Genomic DNA, 20,725 nt, shown 5'->3' with positions numbered 1-20,725 from the left:
GTAGCCTAATGTTCCCCTGTATTGCTCTACAACACTACCCATCCCTTCCTCTCTTCATCTAATAGAGCAACACATTTTCTAAGTATTTTCTTCTCATCAGTTCACTGTTCATCTGCCACCATAAAACTTGAACTTGCTTGGCATCAGGGTCATATTAATTAGTGCACACCATAGCAGAAATAGTTTTGCAACAGCAATCGTTTTGCACAAAAAAAGAGTTGTTATTCCCTACCCACTGTCCTCTGTTTTTCTCTGTTTGGCTTGTGAAGGCCCAGGTGACCCAGGTGTAGTTAAACAGTCAGGAGGATTCACCGGATCAATCGTTGTCTTGGCAGATTCAGGTAACTTCAGTAGCATGATGTCATGCGGTTCTAGATGAGCATGTGTGTCAACCTTTTCAATTTTTACTGGAGCCTTGACTGGACCTGAGGCTGGATGTTTACCCAGTACGACATACACATGAGGATCCTGACAGAGAGCAGTAGTCAATAACAGTTGTATAGCACAGTTCGTTAAAAGTAGTTGATAGTTAATAGCAGTAAAACATTTTTAAAAGACTATCTCAATGCTCTCTCTCTCTTTCTCTCTCTCACACACCAGGGTTGGGGTCAATTCTTGCCAATTCTGGAAGTACTCTGAAATTCCTGGTCCCATTGTCTTCAATGATTTTCAATAAGGAACATGTGGAATTGGAAGTTGGTTTATTTTATGAATTGACTGGAAATGAATTGGAATTGACCCCAACCCTGTCACACACACATTTTTACATTTACATTTGAGTCATCTGACGCTCGTATCCAGAGTGACTTACAGTAGTGAGCGAATACATTTTCATACACACACACACACACACACACACACACACACATCCAATCTGATGGTGTCAGTAAATGCTATTATGAACAGTTCTGCTCACAATCCTTCATCCTTTATCTGTTGTGCACCATGTACACTCACCACTCCTTTATCTGTTGTGCACATGTACACTCACCACTCCTTTATCTCCTCCAGGCCTGCAGTGAGCAGCAGTTAGAACCCACTGGTCACTGATCAGAGAACCACCACACTGATAAAGAAAGTCTTTTCCTGCCTGCCATACTATGCGCACATGGTACAGCCTTTCAGTGTCCTTACAGTCCTTCCCCCCGATGATCCTCTTCTGAATGTCGCCCAACGTGGCATCTGAATGAGAGAGAAGAGATGACCAGAGAGTGAGAAATTAAAATAGGCACAATGTATTATATTAGAAAGACAAATAATGGAATAAAGGAAAGAAAACAACTTTTGTAGCAAAATAAACAGGAAAGTAAAGAAAAGTGGAAGGTTCCATGAGGAATAAAGAATGGAGAACAGAGACATACAGAGTAGAGGGTTAGTACACATACCTGCCAACATCAGGGAGAGCAGAAGAACACCACTCAGTGTCTTCATGGTTTTCATGGTCGCTGTACTTTCCAGAGGACACCTCTGTTTTTAAACATATTCTTGTCATGTACTGTCATGTTGTGTCTTGTCTCTGTCCTTTCCCTTCACCCTGTCTCCCTCTGCTGGTCGTTGTTAGGTTACCTTTTCTCCCCCTCTTTCCCCCAGCTGTGCCTTGTCTCCTCCTAACCACCTCGTCACCCCTTTTCCCACCTGTTCCCTTTTTCCCTCTGATTAGGTCCCTATATCTCTCTCTGTTTCTGCTCCTGTCCTTGTCGGATTCTTGTTTGTTGTGTTTCATGCCTGAGCCAGACTACCGTCATGTTTGCTGTAACCTTGTCCTGTCCTGTCGGAATCTGCCGGTCTATCTGAGCCTACCTATGTTTGGTTATTAAAGAAGCTCTGTTTAAGTTAGTTCGCTTTTGGGTCCTCATTCACTCACCGTAACAGAAGAATCCGACCAAGAATGGACCCAGCGACTTCGGATCCTCTCCACTCAGCCGTCGAGATCCAGGGAGCGATGCTAGGCAGACACGAGCAGGAATTGTCTGCTGCTCGACATGCCGTTGAGACCCTGGCCACCCAAGTCTCCAACCTCACAGAACAGGTTCACCATCTCCGCCTCGATCCACCGGCCACTTCCAGGGCTTTCGAATCTCCGGAGCCCAGAATCAATAACCCGCCGTGTTACTCTGGGGAGCCCACTGAATGCCGCTCGTTCCTCACCCAGTGTGATATTGTGTTTTCTCTCCAGCCCAACACTTACGCCAGGAGCACTGCTCGTGTCGCCTACGTCATATCTCTCCTTACTGGACGGGCTCGTGAGTGGGGCACGGCAATCTGGGAGGCAAGGGCTGAGTGTACTAACCAGTATCAGGACTTTAAGGAGGAGATGATACGGGTTTTTGATCGATCTGTTTTTGGGGAGGAGGCTTCCAGGGCCCTGGCTTCCCTATGTCAAGGCAATCGATCCATAACAGACTACTCTATTGAGTTTCGCACTCTTGCTGCCTCCAGTGGCTGGAACGAGCCGGCTTTGCTCGCTCGTCTTCTGGAGGGTCTCCGCGCAGAGGTAAAGGATGAGATTCTCTCCCGGGAGGTTCCTTCCAGCGTGGATTCCTTGATTGAACTCGCTATTCGCATTGAGCGACGGGTTGATCTTCGTCACCGAGCTCGTGGAAAGGAGCTCGCGTTCTCCGTTGCCCCCCTCTCCGCATCACTACCATCTTCCTCTGTCGGCTCGGGAGCTGAGCCTATGCAGCTGGGAGGTATCCGCATCTCGACTAAGGAGAGGGAACGGAGAATCACCAACCGCCTCTGTCTCTATTGCGGTTCTGCTGGTCATTTTGTAACTTCATGTCCAGTAAAAGCCAGAGCTCATCAGTAAGCGGAGGGCTACTGGTGAGCGCTACTACTCCTGTCTCTCCTTCAAGATCCTGCACTACCTTGTCGGTCCATCTACGCTGGACCGGTTCGTCAGCTTCCTGCAGTGCCTTAATAGACTCTGGGGCGGAGGGCTGTTTTATGGACGAGACCTGGGCTCGGGAACATGACATTCCTCTCAGACAGTTAAGGGAGTCCACGGCCTTGTTCGCCCTGGATGGTAGTCCTCTCCCCAGGATTCAGCGTGAGACGCTACCTTTAACCCTCACTGTTTCTGGTAATCATAGCGAAACCATTTCTTTTTTGATTTTTCGTTCACCTTTTACACCTGTTGTTTTGGGCCATCCCTGGCTAGTTTGTCATAATCCTTCCATTAATTGGTCTAGTAATTCTATCCTCTCCTGGAACGTCTCTTGTCATGTGAAATGTTTAATGTCTGCTATCCCTCCTGTTTCCTCTGTCTCTTCTTCACAGGAGGAGCCTGGTGATTTGACAGGGGTGCCGGAGGAATATCACGATCTGCGCACGGTGTTCAGTCGGTCCAGGGCCACCTCTCTTCCTCCACACCGGTCGTATGATTGTAGTATTGATCTCCTTCCGGGAACCACTCCCCCCCGGGGTAGACTATACTCTCTGTCGGCTCCCGAACGTAAGGCTCTCGAGGATTATTTGTCTGTAGCTCTTGACGCCGGTACCATAGTCCCCTCCTCCTCTCCCGCCGGAGCGGGGTTTTTTTTTGTCAAGAAGAAGGACGGGTCTCTGCGCCCCTGCATAGATTATCGAGGGCTGAATGACATAACAGTTAAGAATCGTTATCCGCTTCCTCTTATGTCCTCAGCCTTCGAGATCCTGCAGGGAGCCAGGTTTTTCACTAAGTTGGACCTTCGTAACGCTTACCATCTCGTGCGCATCAGGGAGGGGGACGAGTGGAAGACGGCGTTTAACACTCCGTTAGGGCACTTTGAATACCGGGTTCTTCCTTTCGGCCTCGCTAACGCTCCAGCTGTCTTTCAGGCATTAGTCAATGATGTCCTGAGAGACATGCTGAACATCTTTGTTTTCGTTTACCTTGACGATATCCTGATTTTTTCACCGTCACTCCAGATTCATCTTCAGCACGTTCGACGTGTCCTCCAGCGCCTTTTAGAGAATTGTCTTTTTGTGAAGGCTGAGAAGTGCACTTTTCATGCCTCCTCCGTCACATTTCTCGGTTCTGTTATTTCCGCTGAAGGCATTAAGATGGATCCCGCTAAGGTCCAAGCTGTCATTGATTGGCCCGCCCCTAAGTCACGCGTCGAGCTGCAGCGCTTTCTCGGCTTCGCGAACTTCTATCGTCGTTTCATCCGTAATTTCGGTCAGGTGGCAGCTCCTCTCACAGCCCTTACTTCTGTCAAGACGTGCTTTAAGTGGTCCGTTTCCGCCCAGGGAGCTTTTGATCTCCTCAAGAATCGTTTTACATCCGCTCCTATCCTTGTTACACCTGACGTCTCTAGACAGTTCGTTGTCGAGGTTGACGCGTCAGAGGTGGGCGTGGGAGCCATTCTTTCTCAGCGCTCCCTCTCTGACGACAAGGTCCACCCATGCGCGTATTTTTCTCATCGCCTGTCCCCGTCGGAACGTAACTATGATGTGGGAAACCGCGAACTGCTCGCCATCCGGTTAGCCCTAGGCGAATGGCGACAGTGGTTGGAGGGGGCGACCGTTCCTTTTGTCGTTTGGACTGACCATAGGAACCTTGAGTACATCCGTTCTGCCAAACGACTTAATGCGCGTCAGGCGCGTTGGGCGCTGTTTTTCGCTCGTTTCGAGTTCGTGATTTCTTATCGTCCGGGCTCTAAGAACACCAAGCCTGATGCTTTATCTCGTCTCTTCAGTTCTTCAGTAGCCTCCACTGACCCCGAGGGGATTCTCCCTGAGGGGCGTGTTGTCGGGTTGACTGTCTGGGGAATTGAGAGGCAGGTAAAGCAAGCGCTCACTCACACTCCGTCGCCGCGCGCTTGTCCTAGGAACCTTCTTTTCGTTCCCGTTCCTACTCGTCTGGCCGTTCTTCAGTGGGCTCACTCTGCCAAGTTAGCCGGCCACCCTGGCGTTCGGGGTACGCTTGCTTCCATTCGCCAGCGTTTTTGGTGGCCCACCCGGGAGCATGACACGCGTCGTTTCGTGGCTGCTTGTTCGGTCTGTGCGCAGACTAAGTCCGGTAACTCCCCTCCTGCCGGCCGTCTCAGGCCGCTTCCCATTCCCTCTCGACCATGGTCTCACATCGCCTTAGATTTTGTCACCGGACTGCCTTCGTCAGCGGGGAAGACTGTTATTCTTACGGTTGTCGATAGGTTCTCTAAGGCGGCTCATTTCATTCCCCTTGCTAAGCTTCCTTCTGCTAAAGAGACGGCACAAATCATCATCGAGAATGTTTTCAGAATTCATGGCCTTCCGTCAGACGTCGTTTCGGACAGAGGTCCGCAATTCACGTCTCAATTTTGGAGGGAGTTTTGCCGTTTGATTGGGGCTTCCGTCAGTCTCTCTTCCGGCTTTCACCCCCAGTCTAACGGTCAAGCAGAACGGGCCAATCAGACTATTGGTCGCATCTTACGCAGTCTTTCTTTTCGCAACCCTGCGTCTTGGTCAGAGCAGCTCCCCTGGGCAGAATACGCCCACAACTCGCTTCCTTCGTCTGCGACCGGGCTATCTCCTTTTCAGAGTAGCCTCGGGTACCAGCCTCCGCTGTTCTCATCTCAGTTCGCCGAGTCCAGCGTCCCCTCTGCTCAGGCTTTTGTCCAACGTTGCGAGCGCACCTGGAAGAGGGTCAGGTCTGCACTTTGCCGTTATAGGACGCAGACTGTGAGGGCTGCTAATAAGCGTAGAACTAAGAGTCCTAGATATTGTCGCGGTCAGAGAGTTTGGCTCTCCACTCAGAACCTTCCCCTTAAGACGGCTTCTCGCAAGTTGACTCCGCGGTTCATTGGTCCGTTCCGCATTTCTCGGGTCATTAATCCTGTCGCAGTTCGACTTCTTCTCCCGCGATACCTTCGTCGCGTCCACCCGGTCTTCCATGTCTCCTGTATTAAGCCCGTTCTTCGCGCCCCCGCTCGTCTTCCCCCCCCCCCCCCCCATCCTTGTCGAGGGCGCACCCATCTACAGGGTCCGCAGGATTTTGGACATGCGTCCTCGGGGCCGTGGTCACCAGTACCTCGTTGATTGGGAGGGGTACGGTCCTGAGGAGAGGAGTTGGGTTCCCTCTCGGGACGTGCTGGACCGTGCGCTGATCGAGGATTTCCTCCGTTGCCGCCAGGTTTCCTCCTTGAGTGCGCCAGGAGGCGCTCGGTGAGTGGGGGGGTACTGTCATGTACTGTCATGTTGTGTCTTGTCTCTGTCCTTTCCCTTCACCCTGTCTCCCTCTGCTGGTCGTTGTTAGGTTACCTTTTCTCCCCCTCTTTCCCCCAGCTGTGCCTTGTCTCCTCCTAACCACCTCGTCACCCCTTTTCCCACCTGTTCCCTTTTTCCCTCTGATTAGGTCCCTATATCTCTCTCTGTTTCTGCTCCTGTCCTTGTCGGATTCTTGTTTGTTGTGTTTCATGCCTGAGCCAGACTATCGTCATGTTTGCTGTAACCTTGTCCTGTCCTGTCGGAATCTGCCGGTCTATCTGAGCCTACCTATGTTTGGTTATTAAAGAAGCTCTGTTTAAGTTAGTTCGCTTTTGGGTCCTCATTCACTCACCGTAACAATTCTGGTCCCGTATCTCAAAATGTATCCACCAACCAGCATCCAACATGCTAATCAACTCAATTCCATTGGTTGTCTCTTGGCTGTAGCCAGTTTACATAGTAAAATAGATGGGTAGATTAAAACAGAGGGCAGTAGGTAAACTAGAGGTTAGAGAGGTATGCCTTCTTTCTCTTCCTCATTCCAAATCAAGCCAATTGCTTCATATTTGCTTCATATCTCCTAGTTGTTACATGAGGAACTGTCATGTGATGGACATTGTATTCATGCCACCAGGTTTGGATAGACTACTTTCTAAATGTAATCCGTTACAGTTACTAGTTACCTGTCCAAAATTGTAATCAGTAACATAATATTTGGATTACCCAAACTCAGTAACAGTTGGTTGGTGCGCACTGCAATGAGACAAGGATATCCCTACCGGCCAAACCCTCCCTAACCCGGATGACGCTAGGCCAATTGTGCGTTGCCCCACGGACCTCCCGGTCACGGCCGGTTACGACAGAGCCTAGGCACGAACCCAGAGTCTCTGGTGGCACAGCTGGCGCTGCAGTACAGCGCCCTTAACCACTGCGCCATCCGGGAGGCCCTTATGTCTGGAATGTCGACAGACATAATACGTACTTTTCCCCCGCACTTCAGTTGCAAGGATTCGGAGAGGGCTACAGTCAATGGAGAGTACTGCAAATATAAATATATGCAGATATAGAGCCAGACAGAGCAGTGTTGCTGAAGGAGGGTGAGGATACAGATATAGAGCCAGACAGAGCAGTGTTGCTGAAGGAGGATGAGGATACAGATATAGAGCCAGACATAGCAGTGTTGCTGAAGGAGGGTGAGGATACAGATATAGAGCCAGACATAGCAGTGTTGCTGAAGGAGGGTGAGGATACAGATATAGAGCCAGACAGAGCAGTGTTGCTGAAGGAGGGTGAGGATACAGATATAGAGCCAGACATAGCAGTGTTGCTGAAGGAGGGTGAGGATACAGATATAGAGCCAGACAGAGCAGTGTTGCTGAAGGAGGATGAGGATACAGATATAGAGCCAGACATAGCAGTGTTGCTGAAGGAGGGTGAGGATACAGATATAGAGCCAGACATAGCAGTGTTGCTGAAGGAGGGTGAGGATACAGATATAGAGCCAGACAGAGCAGTGTTGCTGAAGGAGGGTGAGGATACAGATATAGAGCCAGACAGAGCAGTGTTGCTGAAGGAGGGTGAGGATACAGATATAGAGCCAGACAGAGCAGTGTTGCTGAAGGAGGGTGAGGATACAGATATAGAGCCAGACAGAGCAGTGTTGCTGAAGGAGGGTGAGGATACAGATATAGAGCCAGACAGAGCAGCGTTGCTGAAGGAGGGTGAGGATACAGATATAGAGCAAGACAGAGCAGTGTTGCTGAAGGAGGGTGAGGATACAGATATAGAGCCAGACAGAGCAGTGTTGCTGAAGGAGGGTGAGGATACAGATATAGAGCCAGACATAGCAGTGTTGCTGAAGGAGGGTGAGGATACAGATATAGAGCCAGACAGAGCAGTGTTGCTGAAGGAGGATGAGGATACAGATATAGAGCCAGACATAGCAGTGTTGCTGAAGGAGGGTGAGTATACAGATATAGAGCCAGACATAGCAGTGTTGCTGAAGGAGGATGAGGATACAGATATAGAGCCAGACATAGCAGTGTTCCTGAAGGAGGATGAGGATACAGATATAGAGCCAGACATAGCAGTGTTGCTGAAGGAGGGTGAGGATACAGATATAGAGCCAGACAGAGCAGTGTTGCTGAAGGAGGATGAGGATACAGATAGGGAGCCAGACATAGCAGTGTTGCTGAAGGAGGGTGAGGATACAGATATAGAGCCAGACATAGCAGTGTTGCTGAAGGAGGGTGAGGATACAGATATAGAGCCAGACATAGCAGTGTTGCTGAAGGAGGGTGAGGATACAGATATAGAGCCAGACATAGCAGTGTTACTGAAGGAGGATGAGGATACAGATATAGAGCCAGACATAGCAGTGTTAATGAAGGAGGATGAGGATACAGATATAGAGCCAGACATAGCAGTGTTGCTGAAGGAGGGTGAGGATACAGATATAGAGCCAGACATAGCAGTGTTGCTGAAGGAGGATGAGGATACAGATATAGAGCCAGACAGAGCAGTGTTGCTGAAGGAGGGTGAGGATACAGATGAGGGCCAGACAGAGCAGTGTTGCTGAAGGAGGGTGAGGATACAAATGTAGAGCCAGACAGAGCAGTGTTGCTGAAGGAGGGTGAGGATACAGATATAGAGCCAGACAGAGCAGTGTTGCTGAAGGAGGGTGAGGATACAGATATAGAGCCAGACAGAGCAGTGTTGCTGAAGGGAGGTGAGGATACAGATATAGAGCCAGACAGAGCAGTGTTGCTGAAGGAGGGTGAGGATACAGATATAGAGCCAGACATAGCAGTGTTGCTGAAGGAGGGTGAGGATACAGATATAGAGCCAGACAGAGCAGTGTTGCTGAAGGAGGATGAGGATACAGATATAGAGCCAGACATAGCAGTGTTGCTGAAGGAGGGTGAGGATACAGATATAGAGCCAGACATAGCAGTGTTGCTGAAGGAGGATGAGGATACAGATATAGAGCCAGACAGAGCAGTGTTGCTGAAGGAGGGTGAGGATACAGATATAGAGCCAGACAGAGCAGTGTTGCTGAAGGAGGATGAGGATACAGATATAGAGCCAGACAGAGCAGTGTTGCTGAAGGAGGGTGAGGATACAGATATAGAGCCAGACAGAGTAGTGTTGCTGAAGGAGGATGAGGATACAGATATAGAGCCAGACATAGCAGTGTTGCTGAAGGAGGATGAGGATACAGATATAGAGCCAGACAGAGCAGTGTTGCTGAAGGAGGGTGAGGATACAGATATAGAGCTGAAGGAGGATGAGGATGCCATCATAGACATTCATGTATCCTTCCATGACACTTGGCACAAGAGAGGATTCACTTCCAACTACGGGATAGGTGTGTTCATTGGCCTGGTTCCTCTCCAGGTTTCTTCCTAGGTTTTGGCCTTTCTAGGGAGTTTTTCCTAGCCACCGTGCTTCTTCACCTGCATTGCTTGCTGTTTGGGGTTTTAGGCTGGGTTTCTGTACAGCACTTTGAGATATCAGCTGATGTACGAAGGGCTATATAAAATAAATTTGAATTATTGATTGGTGCTGGTACCAGCGAGTCATAGAAAATGTTGAAGATTCACCCTGTCACAAAACCCTTGGAGGCCATATATGTTTTAGTAGAGGTTGCACAGAAAATGGTACCTGTATATCATGATGTCAAATGTTAACGTCCTCAAAAGAATGTAGCACGGAGGAACCCAGAATGCAAAGGAATGTCTGAACTCTGTAATATGGTCGCGATGCCCCAAAACTGTCTTCGTGGGCAAACGCCGCATTGACGGAGCAGCCAGTATGGCAGTAGCCACGCTCAATGAGAGAGCCACTGCTCGAACAAATGTGATGAACAAATTGTGGCTAGACGGCACTTTGGTGACACTGGAGCAATCAGAGGGGAGCTGATGCTGCTTCAATGTAGTGTGCCAAGCGTAGGCGTAGGTCCCGTGACATAGTCAAGAAAGTAAAGCGTCACCAGCAACAAGGGCCTTACGTAGTGGGCAGGCATAGCTGATTGATGTCCTGCACATTTCAACAGCCATACAACATCCTTGTATGTGACAAATTGAGCAAAGTGATATGAGAATTTGCCCAAAACTGCATATTTGACAACAGACCAGTATTCAAAGCATATGCTCTACTGCTTGAAACAAATGTATTAAACGTGCTAATGTATTTGTAAAAGGTATATTTGATGTCCATGTGTCCGTTTAGAAGTGATATATGAATAAGAGTTGAATTAATGTGACATACATGGTCATATTTATGGTAAGTACATTTTAATTGCATTAGCCTATATCGGCCAATTTCTCAAAATGACATGTTCCTGGTGCACCAATTCATTGTTCTCAGTCTTCATAGAACGCACACTCATTATTCCACACACAGGTTCTTAGGTCTTATAGTCAGACTTTTACAGAGGCTTTTTTATATATATTGAGTCGTTTTGATTTGAAGTGTCATTTTATGTGTAAATATATGCAAAATATGCATCTGTCAAAAATGTGAATAGTGTTTTTTAAATTATTCCATGAAATTACAATATTTTGATAAACTGATCTGTAAAATCTGACCATTGAGTGTCTTATCACAATAAAACAAAAACATTCTGCCTTGAAGCAATGTGTTGAAAAACAGATTATCATAACATGCATATTAGCGCATATTTACAGACTGTTTGCCTCATTTGTATATTTTAATTAAAAAATAAATAAAACTTGTAATCCAATAGTATCTTGTATTTTAGTATACTTTCAACTGGTAAAGTTTCAGTCTAATGACAGTAAAGAAAAACAAACTATTAGCCTGTGGTGCCTGGCCTTAAGACATTAGAAGAAGACAAAAATGTATGTTGCCAATTGAACAACATCTATTGCCGGATAAATCAATGTTAAAGTTTACGTAGCTGGCCGTACATGTGTCACGACAGATTTCCTCCTCTTCCTCTGAAGAGGTGAAACAAGGATCGGACCAATACGCAGCGTGGTAGGTGTCCATGGTTTTTAATAAGAAAACCTAAACACAGATACAAAATAATAAAGTGAACTGACAAAGAAACAGTCCCGTGTGACACAAACACTGACACAAGAAACAATCACCCACACAATACCCAAAGAATATGGCTGCCTAAATATGGTTCCCAATCAGAGACAACGACAAACACCTGCCTCTGATTGAGAACCAATCCAGGCAACCATAGACTTACATAAACACCTAGAATGAACACAACCCCATACATCTACTAAAAAGCCTAGACAAGCCAAACACATAAATCCCCCATGTCACACCCTGACCTAACCAAAATAATAAAGAAAACAAAGATAACTAAGGCCAGGGCGTGAAAATATGAATGTTAAATGTTACTTTATGGGTTGGTTATGTAGGCTTCTTTTAACCCATCACCTTCTACTACATATAGTACGGTGAAATTATATCTCTACATTAATATATATAATTTATTTATTTTTTAAATGGGTGTAGCAACTACATACTGCCCCTTTAAGTCTATCAGAAGTGTGCTCTGTCTTTTTGACTACTAAACATAGAAACTCGATATTTTCACATATGTTGATGTTGGGCTGGTGCTGGAGATTATGCATATGAAGTTCAACAATTCAGTTCAACAAAAAAGCTAAAGTGTGTAATGAGGGAATACGTGTCTCTAATATGGTCATACATTTGGCAGGAAGTTAGGAAGTGCAGCTCAGTTTCCACCTCATTTTGTGGGCAGTGTGCACATAGCCTGTCTTCTCTTGAGAGCCAGGTCTGCCTACGGCGGCCTTTCTCAATAGCAGGGCAATGCTCACTGAAACTGTACATAGTCAAGATTTCCTTATTTTTGGGTCAGTCACAGTGGTCAGGTATTCTGCCACTGTGTACTCTCTGTTTAGGGCCAAATACCCACTGTTCCTAGGCCGTCATTGAACATAATAATTTGTTCTTAACTGACTTGCCTAGTTAAATAAAGGTTAAAAAAAAAAGGTGATGGCTTTGTCATGGAAGGTTTGGGAATCGCTTCCTTAGGCCAATACCCTCCAATGATCAAAACCCAGAAAAGAGCTGTTCAATTCAAAACCACCTAAAAGGAAGTGATTCCCAAACATTCCATAACAAAGCCATCACCTCAGAGAGCATTGCTTTTGAGAAAGGCCGCCAAAGGCAGACATGGCTCTCAAGAGAAGCCAGGCTATGTGCACACGGTCCACAAAATGAGGTGGAAACTGACCTGAACTTCATATCCTCTTGCCAAATGTATGACCATACTAGAGAAATGTGTTTTTTTCAGATTACACAAAGAATAACAAAACATACCCCATTTTGATAAACCCCCATATCTACTGGGTGAAATGCCAAAGTGTGCCATCATAGCAGCAAGATTTGTGACCTGTTGCCACAAGAAAAGGGCAACCAGTGAAGAACAAACACCATTGTAAATACAACCAATATGTGTATATTTATTTTCCCTTTTGTACTTTAACTATTTGCACATAATATAATTATTGAAATGTCTTTATTCTTTTATAACGTTTGTGATTGTAATGTTTACTATTCATTTTGATTGGTTATTTCACTTTTGTTTATCATCTACGTTACTTGCTTTGATAAATGTTAACATATGTTTCCCATGCCAATAAAGCCCTTGAATGGAAATGTAATTGAATAGAGAGAGAGAGAGGAGAAAGAGAGAGAGAGAGAGAGAGAGAGAGAGAGAGAGAGAGAGGAGAGAGAGAGAGAGAGAGAGAGAGAGAGAGAGAGAGAGAAAGAGAGAGAGAGAAAGAGAGAGAGAGAGAGAGAGAGAAGCTTTGACTTTTCATTTTGTTTACAATTCTTAAGGAAAGCTTTGACTATGTACAGACTCAGTGAGCATAGCCTTGCTATTGAGAAAGGCCGCCGTAAGCAGACCTGGCTCTCAAGAGAAGACTGGCTATGTGCACACTGCCCACAAAATGAGGTGGAAACTGAGCTGCACTTCCTAACCTCCTGCCAAATGTATGACCATATTACACTCAGATTACACAGATGCACAAAGAATTCGAAAACAAACCCAATTTTTACCCAATTTACCCAAAATTTCAAACCCAATTTTTACTCCCAGATCTATTGGGTGAAATACCACAGTGTGCCATCACAGCAGCAACATTTGTGACCTGTTGCCACAAGAAAAGGGCAACCAGTGAAGAACAAACACAAATATAAATACAACCCATATTTATGTTTATTTATTTTTCCCTTTTGTATGTTAACTATTTGCACATAATATGACATTTGTAATGTCTTCATACTTTTGGAACTGAGTGTAGTGTTTACTTTTTATTGCTTATTTCACTTTTGTTTATTATCTAGTTCACTTGTTTCCCATGCAAATAAAGCCCTTAAATTGAAATTGTGAAAAAGAGAGACAGAGAGAAATACAATTGCTGCTTTAAATGTAAACAACTTTCACATTTGAAAATCTAATTTGCATTTTTACATGTGATACACTTTCAAATGTTGTCTTGTGTAGTTTCATGGTATCACATGTTGCTTTTACATGTTGTCACTTGTTATCACATTAACTAAACATAAGATCACATGTGAAATTCATGAACAGAACAGGTATCCACTCCAGCACGATGAGCCGAGATTTGGACGGAAATTCTGGCCATAAAGCTGGTTCTTGCTATATTTCACAACATCAAGCTCTGCACACTGCAGGGTCGGGGAATCCTCGACAACTGGAAAGACAATAAGAGGAAGTCAGATGGGAACTATCTTCTACTATGACCCATTCTCATGCAGGATGTATCTGCAATGTGTTGATCTCACCTTTGTTGTTATTAGCGTCAGGTGCGGTGGCAGCCTGGAATCTGAACTACCCACCTCTGGTTTAGACGTACCAGGAGCAAAACAGCTAAAGCGTTAAACCAGTTGGAAAACATGATGCATTAGTAGTATATAGTGGGAAGAGCTATAAGAAACTCTAAACAACTAACGGACATGTGCAGTAGCTAAACCACAGTAGCTGCAGATATTATGTAATGTGGGAAAGTTAGACAGTAAACTGAATGAATTTGGGTACATTTCAGTCATTGAGCAGATACTTTCTAGAGCAAATTGAAATCAGTGCATTCAACTGTAAGGTAGCAAATAAATACAACTATCACAATCATTGCAAGTAAAACGCTCTGCTATCTACTAAATCAGTCCTAGTAGAAAAAGACGTGTGTGTACAGCAGGTTTGGTGTCAATTCCATTTCAATTGCAGTCAATTCAGGAAGTACAATGAAATTCCAACTCCAATTCTCTTCCAATGTTTTTCAATGAGGAGAATTTGAAATTGTAATTTGGTTTACTTTCTGAATTGACTGGAATTGAAATGGTTGTGAGCCCAACACAAGTGTATAGTAAGAAAGACAACCATCAAGTGTGGTAATTCACATCAACTCCTCAGTGTTATACTGCATGGGTGGGATAGTTTCAGGCTTTCCTGTCCTTGGAGAATTGGTTCTAAGTTGTCAAACACATATTCTCGACTGTTTGCTCTTCCTCTGCCAGCAAAACAACGGAAATGCAAAAAAAAAATCTAACAACCTCATCATTAACTTACCCACCAGCATCACAGTCAGGAAGATGGATTGGCTGAATCACAGTCTCAGGTTGTGAGAACTTCAGTAGTATGATGTCATGCTGGTCTGGATAGGCTTGTTTATCAGTCTCTACAATATGCAAGATATGCACTGGATGAGCTCTGACTTGGCCTGCATCTAGAACAGGATGTTCCCGGGGCGACAGGTAGCCTAATGGTTTGAGTGTTTGGCCAGTAACTGAAAGGTTGCTGGATCAAATCCCTGAGCTGGCAAGGTACAAATCTGTTGTTCTGCCCTTGAACAAGGCAGTTAAACCACTGACATTGCAAATAAGAATTTGTTCTTAACTGACTTGCCTGGTTTAATAATAATGGTTATCTAGTTGTATTAACACATGAGATCTGACAGAGAGCAGGAGAGTTGATAGCACATATAGAAGATGATAGTTAGTAACATGAACAAATACGATCTCTTTCAAACACACAACATTCATCTAGATGGCAGTAAGTTATATTATGAACAGTTCTGCTCTCACCATACATTATTTTGTGTAAAATGGATCCATGAAAGGAAAGAATAAAACTGGACACAAAATTGGTAAGAGGTGTCTTTGTTCTAAAAGACAAAGAGCTAAGTTTGCATTCAACTAGCATGACCATGTAACCTACTGATAGTTCATAGCGTGACTGATAGTCTGTCTTGCGTGCCACAGTCTTTACCTCCTTATCTTCCCTCTAACTTCACTTCTTCTTCTACAGTATCGTACTCTGGTATGCATTAGTCAGTGAGCCAAGCAGCCCATGGAAATATTCAATGGGCTATCTCTGTAAGAGCAACCTTGTGGGACTGCTTCATTTGAATCACCCTTCGTGGTTTGTTGGAAGAGCACTATGCCACCATGGGCCGGGATCATTACAAGCACTCACTGTCACAAACAGATATTGGGGACGCACACAATTATGTGTTTTAGCCGCTGTATTATAGGGATGTTATGGGAGGAGTAAAGAGGGGGGTGATGCGAAACTATGTTGATGAAGATGATGATGAGATGCTTCTTGCATTTGGTATCAGATTAACAGACATAAACTCCATGTAAGTATCATGTTTAAAGGTAAGAATCAGGTGCAGACAGTTTCAAAGTAACAAATGTTTCTTAAATCGAACACTGGCAAGCAAAGGTATAGAATGGCAGACAGGCTCAGGGTCAGAGCAGGCAGAGGTTGGTAATCCAGAGTAGTGGTGCAAAGGTACAGGACTGCAGACAGGCTCAGGGTCAGAGCAGGCAGAGGTTGGTAATCCAGAGTAGTGGGGCAAAGGTACAGGACGGCAGGCAGGCTCAGGTTCAGGGCAGGCAGAGCTCGGTAATCCAAAGTAGTGGGGCAAAGGTACAGGACGGCAGGCAGGCTCAGGTTCAGGGCAGGCAGAAAGGTCAAAACCGGGAAAACTAGAAAACAAGAACTATAGACAAGACAAGAACAAGGGGGAAAACTGTCTCGAGAATTTTTTTCCCAATGATAATAACTAACATACAACAGCTCTGACCAATTCCCGAGGTTTGTAAGACCATGGGTTTACTAATAATTAGTCAAAGACTCAGCTTATGCAAAATGTTAGTAAATTTTATTCAGAGAACGTTCTAAAGTCAAGAATAGAAATCAATTAATTTTATACTGACTTCTCACACCCACACATACGCACACACATACACACAAACATACGCACGCACACACATACACACAAACATACACACACATGTCCTGCGACGCACACACTGTCTGTCTCACTACCCAGCCAACAGAGATGGTGACCTTGTCCTTGAGACGTACTCCCCTTTCTCTCCCAAATCTCTAGTCAGGTCGGCACCAAGCTCAGACAGTCTGTTTAAAATACCATAAAGACATTGTTTTACCCTAATTCTGACTAGGACTACACATTTATTGATTATGATTTCATACATTCTAATCAATTCCATACAATTATATGTTTCAGGGCGGAATATTCTAATCATTCAATTAACAGACAATTCTCACCTAACAAAAATGCTGCTAGGTATTATCATCAAAACGAACTGGCAACAGACAAACAGAGGACACAGGTATAAATACACAGGGGATAATGGGGAGGATGGTCAACACCTGGAGGGGGGTGGAGACAATCACAAAGACAGGTGAAACAGATCAGGGTGTGACAGAACCCCCCCCCCCCCGGGGGTTTCACCTGGCGTCCTGCCTGGGCGCATACCTGGTTGACCGGGGTGCCGGCATTGTGGCCAAATCCTCGTAGTAGCCGCTGGGCATGTTGAAGTCGGCCTTCCACTCATCCCCCTCCCGTATCCGCACCAGGTGGTAGGCGTTCTGTATTTCCAGCTTGGAAAACACGGTGACCCCCTGGAGCGGCTCGAAGGCCGAGGAGATTCATGACATAACGGTTCTTCACCGTTATGTCATTGAGTCCCCGGTAGTTGATGCACAGGCGCAGGGTCTTGTCCTTCTTCTCCACTTGGAAGAACCCTGCGCTGGCGGGAGAGGAAGAAGGACGGATGAATCCTGCCGCTAGGGAGACCCCAATGTAGGTCTCCATAGCCTTGGTCTCCGGTCCCAACATCCCGACAGAGAGTACAGACGTCCCCGGGGCAGAGTAGTTCTTGGGAGAAGGTCAATCCCGCAGTCATATGCGCGGCAGAAGCAAAGTAGCTGGTTCTTGATGAACACCTCCCGAAAGTCCTGGTACTCTCAACAAGGCTCTCTAAATTCTATCAGCATATCGATTGCGCAACCCGGACTGGCAAAACCCTAGATCATTGTTATTCTAACTTCCGCGATGCATATAAGGCCCTCCCCCGCCCTCCTTTTGGAAAAGCTGACCACGACTCCATTCCTAGCCTATAGACAGAAACTAAAACAGGAAGCACCCGCGCTCAGGTCTGTTCAACGCTGGTCCGACCAAGATTCCACGCTTCAAGATTGCTTCGATCACGTGGACTGGGATATGTTCCGCATAGCGGCGGACAACAACATTGATGAATACGCTGATTCGGTGAGCGAGTTTATTAGAAAGTGCATTGGCGATGTTGTACCCACAGCGTCTATTAAAACATTCCCAAACCAGAAACCGTGGATTGATGGCAGCATTCGCGCAAAACTGATAGCGTGAACCACTGCTTTTAATCAGGGCAAGGTGACCGGAAACATGACCGAATACAAACAGTGTAGCTATTCCCTCCTCAAGACAGTCAAACAAGCTAAGCGTCAGTATAGAGACAAAGTAGAGTCACAATTCAATGGCTCAGACATGAGAGGTATGTGGCAGGGTCTACAGTCAATCACGGACTACAAAAGAAAAACCAGCCGTGTCACGGAACAAGATGTCTTGCTCCCAGACAGACTAAATAACTTCTTTACTCGCTTTGAGGACAATACAGTGCCACTGACACGGCCCGGTAACAAAACCTGTGGGCTCTCCTTCACTGCAGCCAACGTGAGTAAAACATTTAAATGTGTTAACCCTCGCAAGGTAGCAGCCCCAGACAGCATCCCCAGCCGCGTCCTCAGAGCATGCGCAGACCAGCTGGCTGGTGTGTTAATGGACATATTCAATCAGTCCTTATCCCAGTCTGCTGTTCCCACATGCTTCAAGAGGGCCACCGTTGTTCCTGTTCCCAAGAAAGCTAAGGTAACTGAGCTAAATGACTATCGCCCCAAAGCACTCACTTCCGTCATCATGAAGTGCATTGAGAGACTAGTCAAGGACCATATCACCTCCACCCTACCTGACACCCAAGACCCACTCCAATTTGCTTACAGCCCCAATAGGTCTACAGACAATGCATCCGCAATCACACTGCACACTGCCCTAACCCATCTGGACAAGAGGAATACCTATGTAAGAATGCTGTTCATCGATTACAGCTCAGCATTTAACACCATAGTACCCTCCAAACTCGTCATTAAGCTCGAGACCCTGGGTCTTGACCCCGCCCTGTGAACTGGGTCCTGGACTTCCTGACGGGCCGCCCCCACGTGGTGAGGGTAGGTAACAACATTTCCACCCCGCTGATCCTCAACACAGGGGCCCAACAAGGGTGCATTCTCAGCCCTCTCCTGTACTCCCTGTTCACCCACGACTGAGTGGCCATGCACGCCTCCAACTAAATCATCAAGTTTTCAGACGACACTACAGTGGTAGGCATGATTAACAACAACGACGAGACGGCCTACAGGGAGGAGGTGAGGGCCCTCACACTCAATGTCAACCAAACAAAGGAGATGATCGTGGACTTCAGGAAACAACAGAGGGAGCAGCCCCCTATCCACATTGACGGGACAGTAGTGGAGAAGGTGGAACGTTTTAAGTTCCTCTGCGTACACATCAAGGACAAACTGAAATCTTCAGAAACTCTCGGGGAACCTCGGGTAGTCTCGGGTTCTCCCGGCAACGGAGCAGTCAGGGACTTCCGCGATGCCTCGGAAGCAAGGTGGAATCCTTGGACGGGCGAGGGAAATTGAATCTCCTCTAAATCACATCAACTCCTCAGTGTTATACTGCATGGGTGGGATAGTTTCAGGCTTTCCTGTCCTTGGAGAATTGGTTCTAAGTTGTCAAACACATATTCTCGACTGTTTGCTCTTCCTCTGCCAGCAAAACAACGGAAATGCAACAAAAACCTAACAACCTCATCATTAACTTACCCACCAGCATCACAGTCAGGAAGATGGATTGGCTGAATCACAGTCTCAGGTTGTGAGAACTTCAGTAGTATGATGTCATGCTGGTCTGGATAGGCTTGTTTATCAGTCTCTACAATATGCAAGATATGCACTGGATGAGCTCTGACTTGGCCTGCATCTAGAACAGGATGTTCCTGGGGCGACAGGTAGCCTAATGGTTTGAGTGTTTGGCCAGTAACTGAAAGGTTGCTGGATCAAATCCCTGAGCTGGTAATGAAAAAATCTGTCGTTCTGCCCTTGAACAAGGCAGTTAACCTGCTGACATTGTAAATAAGAATTTGTTCTTAACTGACTTGCCTGGTTTAATAATAATGGTTATCTAGTTGTATTAACACATGAGACCTGACAGCGCAGGAGAGTTGATAGCACATAAAGAAGATGATAGTTAGTAACATGAACAAATACGATCTCTTTCAAACACACAACATTCATCTAGATGGCAGTAAGTTATATTATGAACAGTTCTGCTCTCACCATACATTATTTTGTGTAAAATGGATCCATGGAAGGTAAGAATAAAGCTGGACACAAAATTGGTAAGAGGTGTCTTTGTCCTGAAAGACAAAGAGCTAAGTTTGCATTCAACTAGCATGACCATGTAACCTACTGATAGTTCATAGCATGACTGACAGTCTGTCTTGCGTGCCACAGTCTTTATATATATGAAGTATTCTTAGTTTCTACCTCCTTATCTTCCCTCTAACTTCACTTCTTCTTCTACAGTATCGTACTCTGGTATGCATTAGTCAGTGAACCAAGCAGCCCATGGAAATATTCAATGGGCTATCTCTGTAAGAGCAACCTTGTGGGACTGCTTCATTTGAATCACCCTTCGTGGTTTGTTGGAAGAGCACTATGCCACCATGGGCCGGGATCATTACAAGCACTCACTGTCACAAACAGATATTGGGGACGCACACAATTATGTGTTTTAGCCGCTGTATTATAGGGATGTTATGGGAGGAGTAAAGAGGGGGGTGATGTGAAGGGGGGTGATGCGAAACTATGTTGATGAAGATGATAATGAGATGCTTCTTGCATTTGCTATCAGGTTAACAGACATAAACTCCATGTAAGTATCATGTTTAAAGGTAAGACTCAGGTGCAGACAGTTTCAAAGTAACAAAAGTTTCTTAAATCGAACACTGGCAAGCAAAGGTATAGAATGGCAGGCAGGCTCAGGGTCAGGGCAGGCAGAGGTTGGTAATCCAAAGTAGTGGGGCAAAGGTACAGGACGGCAGGCAGGCT

General features: G+C 45.8%; 1 protein-coding gene across 1 annotated transcript in view; it reads right to left on the bottom strand.

Moving 5' to 3' along the window:
• LOC110526453 overlaps positions 1-374 on the bottom strand; it is a 5,784-nt gene extending 5,410 nt beyond the window's left edge. The window contains exon 1 of the mRNA XM_036948317.1: positions 233-374. Coding sequence (XP_036804212.1) covers positions 233-357 — 125 coding nt within the window. The 5' untranslated portion in view covers positions 358-374. The remainder of the gene's footprint in view (positions 1-232) is intronic.
• Between the last annotated feature and the right edge of the window lie 20,351 nt (positions 375-20,725).

This window comes from Oncorhynchus mykiss, chromosome 17, assembly GCF_013265735.2.
Source record: "Oncorhynchus mykiss isolate Arlee chromosome 17, USDA_OmykA_1.1, whole genome shotgun sequence".
Lineage (NCBI taxonomy): Eukaryota > Metazoa > Chordata > Actinopteri > Salmoniformes > Salmonidae > Oncorhynchus > Oncorhynchus mykiss.
The sequence above is the reverse complement of the archived record's forward strand: the minus strand, read 5'-3'. Positions and strand labels throughout refer to the sequence as shown.